Source organism: Rhagoletis pomonella, unplaced genomic scaffold, assembly GCF_013731165.1.
Source record: "Rhagoletis pomonella isolate Grant_MI unplaced genomic scaffold, Rhpom_1.0 Rhpom_scaffold_00049, whole genome shotgun sequence".
Lineage (NCBI taxonomy): Eukaryota > Metazoa > Arthropoda > Insecta > Diptera > Tephritidae > Rhagoletis > Rhagoletis pomonella.
The window spans coordinates 270,424-283,259 of record NW_023458603.1 but is presented as its reverse complement, the minus strand read 5'-3'; the positions used below and the strand labels follow the sequence as shown (position 1 = coordinate 283,259).

General features: G+C 31.8%; 1 protein-coding gene across 1 annotated transcript in view; it reads left to right on the top strand.

Annotated features, from left to right (window-relative positions):
- LOC118749794 (dynein heavy chain 3, axonemal-like) overlaps window positions 1-12,836 on the top strand; it is a 40,415-nt gene that overhangs the window by 24,033 nt on the left and 3,546 nt on the right. Inside the window, exons 9-13 of the mRNA XM_036484572.1 lie at window positions 2,774-2,984; window positions 3,175-3,309; window positions 9,058-9,230; window positions 9,855-10,022; window positions 12,475-12,822. Of these exons, the coding sequence (XP_036340465.1) occupies window positions 2,774-2,984; window positions 3,175-3,309; window positions 9,058-9,230; window positions 9,855-10,022; window positions 12,475-12,822 (1,035 nt within the window). The remainder of the gene's footprint in view (window positions 1-2,773; window positions 2,985-3,174; window positions 3,310-9,057; window positions 9,231-9,854; window positions 10,023-12,474; window positions 12,823-12,836) is intronic.

Here is a 12,836-nt window from a genome sequence, read left to right as displayed (position 1 = left end):
CCTCAAAGCCCGTGAAATTTTCCATGTATTTTATAGGCTGAAAAAAAACTTTTTCGTAGTAATGGTTTTGAATTCTTCAAAAACAATATTAAGTACACAATTGGGTATTATTATTTTGAGTCTCTTGAAGAGAAACAGAGTTTTTCGATCGAAAAATGTTGATATAAAATACATAGAAAACTTCATGGGCTTTGAGGCAGTTCTACATATAATTTATTTATTTTTTTTAAATCCCAGGCGGTGAGAGCTTAATATTTTAAACTTTTCTTGGACCGCCCTATTGTACATACATATGTATGTATTTTTTTTTTTCAATTTGACAAAAATGCCGGATGGGTTAAAAGTTGTTGTTTATATGCGCAGACACGTATAAAATTTATGTCCGAACAATATTCACTAAGCAAAACTAATTGATAAAATATGCATGTGCATAAATGTTGGTAAGTATGTACATATGTATATCTGGAACGGATACTAAAATTAGAAAGGTGCAAAAATTTAAAAATAAATGTCAGCGGTGAACGCCATAACTAAAAATAAATCTAAAAAATGTGCAATAACACTTTATCTCTGTGTATATGTTTGTAGTATAAATATGTATGTGTGTATCTGTTGAGTTTATAAATTCAAACAATTCAATAGGGACAATAATCAACCAGCCAAAAACCTTGTTTTATTAAAAATATATATGTTTTAAGTAAACATATTTATTTAATTTAATAATAAAGTACATATTGTCTAAAATTTGAATGAATGAAAATATTAACTCTGTTATGCGTATATACATATATATATATGTATGTTGATATCTACCTGCATATGTAATTAATGGAATATTTGCGCTAATTATACCATAATTAGGAAAGAATTTACGGTAAAAAAAATATTTGGTTAATCAGCGAAATTCTAAAAACTATACACGCTTATACCTATGTATATACTAGGAATGTTAATCCCGGGGTCCCAAAAAAAAATTTGCCAAGAATCCCGGGATTTTCGGGATTTTAAATTTGCACTGATGGCAATAATAGAAACTCCTTTTCTTGACCAGTTTGGGCTATATTTCTTTTTTTATTTAATAATTAAAATTTTTTTTATTTAGCTGAGTATACATATAGCACCGCGCGATAGTAAATTTTAAACATAAATATCACAATATTTTCGAAACCATGGGCCACATATAGTAAAATTGCGTTTTTAGTTTTTCACTCGGACGTCAGTGATTCAAAAATGATTTAAAAAAAATGAGAGAAATATGCTTAGGGAAGAAGTATGGGTATCAAATTAAAGAGAAAATGCTTCTAACTTTATCAGCTTAAAAAATTACCTATTCGTGCTTGTGAATCTAAAAACTTTTATTTTTTTTTTAATTCTCAAGAAATTCCCTCTTGCATTTGGTACCCATATTTTTATTCTACATTGCATCGAATTTTTTTAAATAATTTCTGGAATTAATCATAACTTTGAAATTACAAAGTCCTTTAATATAAATCCTGAAATCATAGAGAAAAAATAAAAACGCCACTTTAAATAAAAAAGTAGGTTTCAAACCCTTTAATTTATTATTTATTTTATGGTAGAAGAGCTTCTCAAACAATATAGAAGCAATTTTTTCGATTTAAGCTGTTGAAAAGCAATGAATATCTAAATCCCCGGACTAATCCCGGGATCGCGGGATTGTGATAACGACATCCCGAAAATCCCGGGATCGGAAAAAGGTTAAAAATTAACATCCCTAGCACATACATATGTATGTTTGTACATATTTAGGTATGTATACAAATATATAGCTAAGTATGTGTAGGTTTCTCAGCTTAGTTATGTAGATAAATATGTATTAACATATCAAAAACAAAGCGGCATAAAATTTTGAAATCAAAATGTGAAAATGATTATACAAAGAGTCGATTAGAAGTGCTGATTAATGCTTGACACTCGTTGCACACGATCAATACAATAATTTTCCACAAATGTGCCATGAAGTTTTCAACATACATAAAGAGAAATCATTTCCAATTGATAAGTGCACTAATTACCATCCACATGAGGTCAAGAGCCAACAGTAAAATAGTTTACTACTCAAACTCCTACATATTCCTGTACTATAGTAGTAAAACATAGGAATGCATAAATTAATGTCTGCTTAAAACTCGCCATTGTAACTCATCAATTCTTTGCATACCGATATCGTTTGCAAATTAATAACAAAGTATGTCGCTAGCTTAGAGTGAAAAGTTGCTAAGTCCACTTTTTATGAAAACTCATATTTTGATATAGGAGGCTAGAGAAATTGAAAACGCATCGTTTCGAAAATTATAAAGGTACTTGTTTTATTTTTTCCTCTTCATAAGCAATAAAAGAAAAATTTGCTAAGCCCAAAAGAAGCACCACAAATCCGATAAGGCGATAATAATACGACATCTTTTAATAAATATCGAATCCTTCTGATTCTTATGGAGTTTTGCTTTGCTTTAAACGCGCAAAATGTTTGATTCAAAGTCTTGCGAAATAATTAAAGAAAATGGCTATTGGAAGATTTTTTCCTCTCCTGTAAAATTTTTAAAATGGGACTTAGCAACTTTTCTTTCTAAGCTAGCGATGTATGCTCGTATGATTTTGTTTATTGTATTATGTAACTGTATATGTACATTGTACATGCATACATATATTTGAGTTTATCCATTGTTAAATACATACACACATATGTACATACATACATAAGTACAAAGTCATCAATAATAAATATGGTCTTGTTTTTGGTTTTTTGTTGCAGTATCGAGCGCAAATTTTGGACGATTGGAATGAGTTATGTGTTCGCAAAAAAATTCCCTGTTCCGAGAAATTTTCATTGGCCAACACATTGGGAAATCCAATGCAAATACGCGCTTGGTCATTAGCAGGTTTACCGGCAGATAATTTTTCTGTTGAAAATGGCATTATTGTAGCTAACTCAAATCGATATCCGCTAATGATAGATCCACAAGGTGAGTTGATTAAGCACTGTACATATGTAAATTGTTGCAGTAGTTTTTGTAGTTGTTTGGTTAAATTTAAGGAAGCACTGAACTGTCGTAAATCCTTGCAAAATTGTGGCATTAATTATTGGTTATTTTTATTTGTTTTATGTACTACTTCTTTCACAAAAAATGTTTGTCATTTCTTCATGTTCTCAAGTGCAAGCCAATAAGTGGATTAAGAATATGGAAAAGGATAACTTTTTGCGTGTAATCAAGCAAAGTGATCCCAACTATATGCAAATACTCGAACTTTCAGTCACTTATGGTAATCCTGTACTTATTGAAAATGTTGGTAAGTTCAATATTAAAGTGCATTTCTTCACTTTTTCAGATGTGTATCTGTGTTATTAAATTTTTTTTCCTGCGGGAAGGGGTTTTGAAGCTTTCTATAGATATATGAAATTCAGAGAGCAAAAGCTCTCTCTGATACTCACTGTTTTGAATATGTCACAACCAAAATTTTTCCCACTGAAGAGGCTTTCTGTAGGGGCTGGCATATCTACTAATGTACAAATGTATATCATAAGCTTTTTTAAAGCTTTAGCTTAGTCCGGCGCATTTTAATGCTTTCTAAATATTTCATGCAAAAAGGCATAGAATAAAAGCTTTCTCGATTGTTGCTATTTTTAGTTAATATGGATCAAAACATCTACATCAGAAGCCTTTCAAAGCTTTCAACAGAATTTAGATGCAAGCGCGGAGAGTAACAGCACTCTCTGGTCGTCTCTGTTTTGGAACAGCCATGACCAGTGATGGGCAGAGAGAGTTTTTACTCTACACGCTTTTAAGCAAAATATAAAGAAAGCTTAAAAGACTTTTGTCCGCGGGGCAAGACGGTATGGAGTTTTTTAATACCTTTATTTAAGGCGAGCCTTAAAGCGACAAATAGTGTATATTATACACATAGCACAGAGAGAGAAAATTTTACAGTTACGTCAAATAAATGTATTTCCCTCAAAACAAGATTTGATAACTATAAATAGTAGGGTCCTTTTTTCGGCGGCTATTTTTTATTTATATATATATATTTTTTTTGTTGACTTCCACATAGAAATTTTGTGGGAAATACCTAAATAGTGATTGTTTCAAAATTCTATAGCTCAGTGGCATTTTATGGTATAATCTTGGTCAATGATAGGGTTTCTTCAGAATTGAATGCTCTACAAAAGTGACCATCGTTGCGGAATCCTAACTCTCACCCGCGAGGTAGTGCGGGTCACCAAACCCAATTTTTTTATGAAATTCTCGTTTGTTTCGCCCCTATCTCGTAGATAAAAGGATCTATAGAAAAATTATAAATGACAAACTTGCAGGAAATTGAATTTTTCGGAATATCAAATCGCTAACATCGATACTTCTGGAGATATTGGGCTTTAAGGTATATATTTAGTTGTCGTGTATTTGCTCAGTGTATTAACCTAGTTACAGTAGACCCCACCGTTGTATGCTGAACCGAAGGTCTCTCTGAAATTCGCCATTACTCTGAGCATTTCAATTCGAACGGCCTCGCAACGATAATTGCATTATCCGAGGTCACACGTAGAGGTTTTGCGTTAGGCAATAAAGTTGGAACTTTTCTGGTCGTCTTCTGCACTGGGGTCTCCTGGGTCTACTATTTCATAGATTATGATGTTCTACTGCCACTAGAGTGCCACTAAATAATAAGTCTTCTTCAGCTGTTTATATAACCAAATTTAACACATTTTAACCAAACATATTAACCATGTCAATTTGTCACTTAGTCATATCGTGCATACAAAATGATGTTTCAGTGATCGTCACTTCATTGTATTGAAAAGCACGCATATCCTCATATACTTACATACATATGTATGTATGTATGTAGGTACACTAAGAATGATAGATTGACAACATTGTTGTTAACATTTTATAACCAAAAAAACAGAACTCTCATACTTTAGCATATGTAGTATTCGAAAGTTAAAATTATTTCGTATACAACTCAGATGTTTCATCCGTTGACTGATTAAATTTTCGGTCGTTTTTCCATCAAATTCTACCACAAAACGTTTCTCTAGAAAAGCTATGATAATGTTTATGAAACGGATAAGTTTAATTTTTTTTTAACAGTTAAACTTGCCCAAATATTTTTTAAAGCCGCAATAAAAGTCCTTTCCTAATAATTAACAAACCGCTTATCCAAAATTAAAGAATTTAGGTATCGAATTAAAGAGCACTAAAATAGCTTTCAAACTGAAGTGTCTCAACGAGGAAAGCCACCTATTGAAAAATATTTGATTAAAAAATGTTATTTAATTACCATAGAACTAACCTTGGGTCAGGTATGTGAATTTCTTTTGTATAAAATTATAACAAAAAATATGAATAGAGGTGGTAACCTTTGTTCGTTAATTCAGTCTAAAAGGTATTTCAGTCCTATTTCATTTTATGCCAAATTTGTTAAAATTGGATAATGTTTCTTAACCGGAATTTACTTTTATCTCGAACTTAAAAAATATTTGGCCAAGTTTAACTATTAAAAAAAAAATAACTGTTATTTTCGGTCCCTGGTACATTTCAATTGTATTATGTTTTCAATTAATAGAAACGTACATTTCTCTGCTGGCTGGGAATACTTACAGAGGTACCTGAATTATGAGTATGCCCATCTACGAGTAGGTCCATAAAAATTTCTAAATTTTATTTCCCTTCTTCAATTATTTCATCTCAACCGAATTGGCTAAGATTAATGACGCAATGAAGTCAGCTAGTAATAATAAAGGAATGACGTCGGCATAAATCCAATTTAAGCGTGACAGCCATAAAGTAAACCAAACATATATATGTATGTATGTACCTATGTATGTACATCTGCCCCTCTGCAACATATTTGAAGACACTTTATAAGTTTAAGTGCTTTTCAATTGAATGGGTTGCTGGAATTTTGAGCATAGAGACAGTTATTTACTCATGCATCCGTAAGAAGATAGACATAGGAGCTTACGTAGGTTTGTTAAACAAATATGTATGAACTTAAATGTTATAAAAATAATGTTAACAAATGTATCAACTCAAGTTCATGGTGATTTGCAATTATGTATATTATATTACGTATGTATGAACATAAGTAAGTATCTACGTCATACGGCAATCAAGTAAAGGGCCCACATGCCACGATTTCATCAATGCTTACACATAACCAGTTCTGTAAAGTGACACGTGTTCACGAATGGCAGGTGACTTGAGTTGCATGTGTATATGACATATGTATGTATTAGGGTGATTCAGAAAAAAATATATATATTTTTTTCCTCTGAACCATGCTCAAAAGTCTCTTTTAGATGCCAAAATAAGTCTCAGAAAATATGAGCTCTTAATATTAATATTAAGAATGTTCGCATCGCACTTTTCGATTTCCCCATAAGAATAAAACAGGAACATTTTTTTATTTTTTTTATTTCTGATTTTTATATTTAACGAACGATGCATTGCACTGTAAAGGTCCTAAAGCAGTTTTGTAGATAAGTGAACGCTTTACAAAAAAGATTTGCAGGCATTTTTCGATAAGTCAACTAGGTCAAAAGTTATTCAAGGCTGAAAAAAATAATAGAAACCAAAAATTTTTACAAGTTTTGGACATTTTTCATTTGTCCATTTGATGGTACATAAATTTTTTATAAAAGTCTAACTCATTACAAAAAACCGGTGACCGCTATTAGACAAAACTGTATTTTTTTATTTTTAGATGTTGATCGGAAACTACGCTCGAATCCAGGCTTTGCGAAATGGTACCACTATAAAAAATTATTATAAATTATATAAATAAACAAGCGAAGAGGATCCAAAATTTGCCATCTTTTTTTGATTATATTACTACTACACATATTTACATACATACATACATACATGTTACATATAGCAATTCGTACTTCGATATAAGACAGAAAGTTAATTTAAAACATATTTAATATGCGTAATTTGAAACTAATTACAAACAATTTTTTTTTGTGGTTTCAAATTAACAGAATTTGAATATGAACATTTATTTGATTGTACATTTTAAATGCTATTTTACACTTTAAATGCTGTTAGAAATAGAAAAAAAATCAGTATGCGAAAAGGGATTTTTTCTGAAATTTTATCATATGTACAAAAAAAAAAAAAAAATAAAAGTAAACGATTGAACACACATACACACACACATGCATATGACGCATGCAAATAGCCCAAATTACACAGATTTGTAGATGAATAAGCCAGTGATATTTTTTTCTGGGAATCCACATTTCAATTATATTTTCAATTATTGTTTACAAAGTCATATTTTAAATTACGATGATGCACTTTTTGTGTACTTTAGTACATACATAAATATTGTGCCAACAAAAACAAATATCCTTTGACCTTTGACTTTTTTCTTTGATTACATATACATACATATATATGTAAATGTATGTCACACGAGTATATTTGTAAGCATGTGTGTACAGTTTTTAGAACCTTTCGAGATTTTTTCTGGAATTTTCAGAATATTTTCGGGTTTATGTATCTGGAGATATTTAAACATATTTTCGCAGCTCTACAACATTTTTTCGCATCATTTTTTTTTTCTCGGAGCCTTTCAGCTTTTTTCGGCTTTTCGCGATATTCGCACAGATGGTCATTTGATTTGGTTTTCTACTTTTTTGGTACAGCAGTCTTCAAGAAAATTGCCTTTAAAAAAGTAACATATACACGTTTATATCTTTTTTAAGTTAAGGAAACTAGCTTTGGCCAAATTGTCGCTAACAACGTTATTTGAGGCGACCGTTCATACATATGTATTTTTCGACACCTCTTGCGTTTTTTCGCACTTTTTGGCAATTCCTTTGGGAGAATTTGGGGCACTTTGTGTTTATTTTTCGCGATATTTCTATATTTTTTTTTGTGAATTATTTTTCAAGAATTTTTCTGAGCCTATCAAAATTTTTTCTCCATTTCTCGCGTGTTATTTTTCAGTATTTTTCGGAATTTTTTGTGATTTTCAGAATTTTTGTTCATGCTTTTTAAGATTTTCGCGGGGTTTCCAAGGCCTTTTTTATTATTTAATATTATTTTCTGGGGCCGTTCGGAACTTTTTTTATGAAGTTTCGGGATTTTTGTGACCTTTCGGGTGTTTTTTCTTTCATCTTTCAGCATTCAACACATAGTTCCAAAGAAATTTTACCTGCTTTTGCTAAAAAAAGAAACTACTTTTGGCGCTTTGATTGCTCAAACTTTCATAGCTACATATTTACATAGTACATATATGTGCATTAGGGTGGTTTGAAAACAGTAAAGTCGGAATTGTATGCTCTCATTTTTTTATTTTGAAATCAAAAACTCAAAGCGCTCAAAGTTTTCCATGTATTTTTATATGAGAAAAATAAAATTTTTCGTAGAAATGGTATAGAATTCTTGAAAATCCATATTTATCGTTCGGAAAACTCTGGTTCTCTTTGGCAGGCTTTCAATTATTTATTTAACCCTTTTTTAATACTCACGATTTTTTATTGGTCGCCCCATTGCATTTTCGGGGTTTTTGTGGGGTTTTGACAGGCCTTTAAATTATAGTTGCGATGAAAAAATGGTTAAATAAACAATTGGGAATTATTATTTGGAATCTCCTGCAAATAAACGGAGTTTTATGGTAGGAAAATATCGATTTTTAACTATTCTATACCATTTCTACGAAGAGTTGTTTTTTCCCCATATAAAATTCATGGAAAATTTTGGGCGCTTTGAGCGACCTCTAAATATTTTTTGATACCAAAATAAAAATAAGGGTATAAATATTTTTCAGTATGGAGCACTCCTGAGTTGTGAGAGCATGAAAATTACGACTTTACTTTTTCCCATGCATTTTTGGACCATCCTAATGTGCATGCATATGTATGAATATACTTATGTATGTACGCAGGAAAAGCATATCAGATTGTATTTTATTTTCTTTCTAGAAAAGGGTTTTTTAATTACAAGCTTCTATCCTTTATTGACTTGATTTGTATTTCATAATAAGCATTTCTTTTTTTTTTTCTTCATGAACCGCAAAACCCAATAGGCGAGCGTTTAGATTCAAATTTGACACCAATTCTAGAGAAGAACGTAATTAAGCACAAAGGTGGTTTTTTCATCAAAAGTGGTGACACAATGCTGGAGTACAATCCGAACTTTCGTCTATATATTACAACATGCTTACGCAATCCAAACTACTCACCGGAAATAATGGTTATGGTAAGTGAGTGGTAAGAAATATGTAGAGTACATAGTATGTACATTAGGGCGAGTCAATTTTTTTCGTCTTAGCGAGAACACTACCGCAAAGTGCTAAGAAGCCTTTTTTGGCAATTTGGCAAACTCCAAATCGATATTAGACTCTTGGTTTCTTCGTCAAATTTTCTTAGAATTACACGTAAAATCCTCCGTAGGCAAAAAATTTGGCCCGCCCTAATGTACATACATATGTATGTGTTTATGTACGTAGTTAGTAAATAGTCATATGAATATGAGTAAGTAGAATATATAGAAAGTGATTACGATTTTTTTTTTACACTAATGCTGATGCTGATGCAAAGCCAGGACAATTGACATATTGTGGCTTATTATCATACCCGCCGGCTGTAAACGCTTCATTTTTCTGTGCTCATATTTTCACTGAAATCTTTTGTTTGCATTTGATTCCACTATGCAGCTATTCCTTGCATGTATTTTATTAAAAACAAAAATATAAAAAATTCAAGCCCTTACAATTTTTTTACGGTTTTATGTGGTTACTGTTCTTTCAGTGTATTTTATTTGACAATCTTCTCCATGTTATAATTATTTTTCTTTGACACATTTGCTTTTCTTTGTTCACAGGTAGCCGTTTTGAATTTCATGATAACGGAACAAGGTCTACGCGAACAGCTTCTAGCGAATACAGTGGCACGTGAACGTCCTGATTTGCAAGAGAAAAAGGAACAACTCATTGTTGAGTCAGCAAAAAATCGTGATGCATTGTACACTATTGAAACACAGATTCTTGAGGTAAGCCAAATTTATGTAAAATGCTATTATAATGAGTTAGCTATGTATGTATGTACATTAGGGTGGCACAAACAAAATAAATTTTGAGTTCTAATGCTCGCACCCCCTAGGATTGTTCTATATCGAAAAGATATATACACCAGTTTATTTTTAACCCCAAAAATGTTTAGAGGTTGCTCAAAGCCCGTTGCATTTTTATACCCGAGCGCACTTGTGCACAAGGTATTATAGCCTTGTTCGCACAACGGTTGTTTGTAACAGCCTAAAGGAGTCGAGATAGATATAGACAAATGCATACATAAATGATCACAATGAAAAGGGAAGTCGATTAAGAAATGTCTGTCTGTCTGTCTGTCCGTCCGTCCATCTGTTCGTGTACACGATAACTCGAGCAAAAATTTAGATACCTTTGTCCAAGGTAGGTTGCTGTAGAAAATGGGCAAAATAGGACTGTAACCACGCCCCCTTCTCAAATAACGGTATTTTCGAAAAATACAAAAACTATGATATTTCAGTAAATATTGGATCCAAATTATTGAAAATTAGTATGTTAAGTAGAATTTTGGTGCAAAATAATATTCTTATGAAATTTTTGGAAAAGGGGCTTGACTCCGCCCACTCATGATGAAATACTGTATCTTAGTAGCCGCTTCACCAAACCTTACCAAACTCGGTAAGAGCCTTGCTTAGCATCCAGCTACGCCCACCGCCCATATAACGGTAATTTACAGAAACACGGAAACTACGTTGAATCAGTAACAACTGAAGCTAATTGACTCAAAATCGATTATTGCAATGGCCACTGAGCAGAAAATTAGATTATAATAAAGAAAGATGGAACGACGATAGTTGATACCTGCGCCGGGTATATAAAATTCGGTATCGCCCGAACTTATACTTCTTTACTTATCTTTATGAAAGTACTTGAATTTATTTTACCTTTCCTTTAACCTTTGTCCAATATTGACGGTTGGAAACCCTGCGTTAAACCAGATTCTGGGTACAAAAATCTATATACATACATATGTATATACATATACATATCAGAGATTGAACAAACTAATGCTGGATTTCCACTAGGCATTAAATGGCAAAAATGACAAATGACAAAGTCGGTCATTAAAAAATAATCGTGTCATTACATTAAAAAAATAATCATTAAGATCATTTCCACATGGCATTTTTTTAAATGGCAGACATTTTTTGTCATTTCAATGCCTAGTGGAAATTCGGCATAACTTTATTTTATCTGAAAAATAACAACAGTGCTGCAGGTACAGCCAACCCGTGTGGTGAATTCTTCTCTTGAAAATATTCTATGTACTTATGAGAGTAATAATTATACTGACCATAACCTTGTTATATTGCCTAACTTCTAAACCAAATTAAATCAATTTTCAAATTAAATTAGGAACCATAAGAATACAAATAAACAAACAAACTCGTATTGCGTAAATGAAGGAACCTAAATATACTACGCTCTAATTTATGGTAGCAAATAGTATGCCCAGTACTTCATCTTGCAAGACATAACAAATACATACTTTGGAAAGATACCGACATATGTACCTACATATATGTACATGTAACAACATTCGGTTTGACGATTTCAGTACTAAGTTTACCAAATCCATCCATCAACAAAATATACAACCTAACAAACATATATATAGACATTTGTATTTACCTAGAGTCCACAAATGTAGGTACTCTAATATGTCATTCAAACTACTTAGCCACAAGCTGTGCCATTTTCTTATACATATGTACATAGAAACCATGTGTACATTAGGGTGCATCAATCTCCATACAAAAAAATCAGTACTAGTATTTTTCTTTCGGAATTTTATCATTTTATTATATCTTAAGAAAGTCGCGAAAATAATTCGCTATAACAATAAGATTTAGGTACTCTGAACCGATTTGAAAATACCCACAAAAATCTTTTTTTTATAAAAAAAAATCGTTTTCTTTTATAAAAATACAATGTTTCTAAAATCATTTAATTAAAATTTAAAAAAAAAATGTTTTCAAAATCGATATTTTTGATATGAACAAATTTTAACTTCAAAATAGTTTTTCTAAACACTCACCTGAGATGAGAGAAGAATATTATCTTAAAAAAAAATTGTTTAAAAATTTTATCAACGCCATCAAAATAATTGAATTTTTGGCGGTATTTTCAAATAGGTAGCTGACGTAAATCTTAATATTTTTTCCCGAATATTTTGCCTAGTCTTCAAATATATTCGATCTTATAATTCTGATGGAAAACCCACAACTTTTTTTTGGTGGGGCACACTAATGTCTGCATATATAACTGTATGACATATGTACATACCTACCAGTCTCTTACAAATATTATGTACGTTTGTATTTAACTTCAACTCCAGTAGACACTATTCGTACCTATATATATATCACTTCCCTTCTACACCCTTCCCTTTCACAGGTGCTCTCCTCCTCCGAAGGTAATGTATTAGAAGACGAGAATGCTATCAACATACTGTCATCGAGTAAAATACTATCGGAGGAAATTCAAGAGAAGCAAGTAATCGCTGTTGCAACTGAAACGGAAATTGACGCCGCACGCCAACAATACGTACCGGTGGCCAAACATTCCGCCATACTATTCTTCTGCATCAGCGAATTGGCAAACATCGATCCAATGTATCAATATTCGTTGGCCTGGTTTCTCAATCTATTCGTAAATGCTATATTGAAGGCGCCTAAATCGACAGTGCTCGACGAGCGTTTAGAGCATTTGAATTATTACTTTACGAAATCAATTTATCAAAATGTTTGTCGATCGCT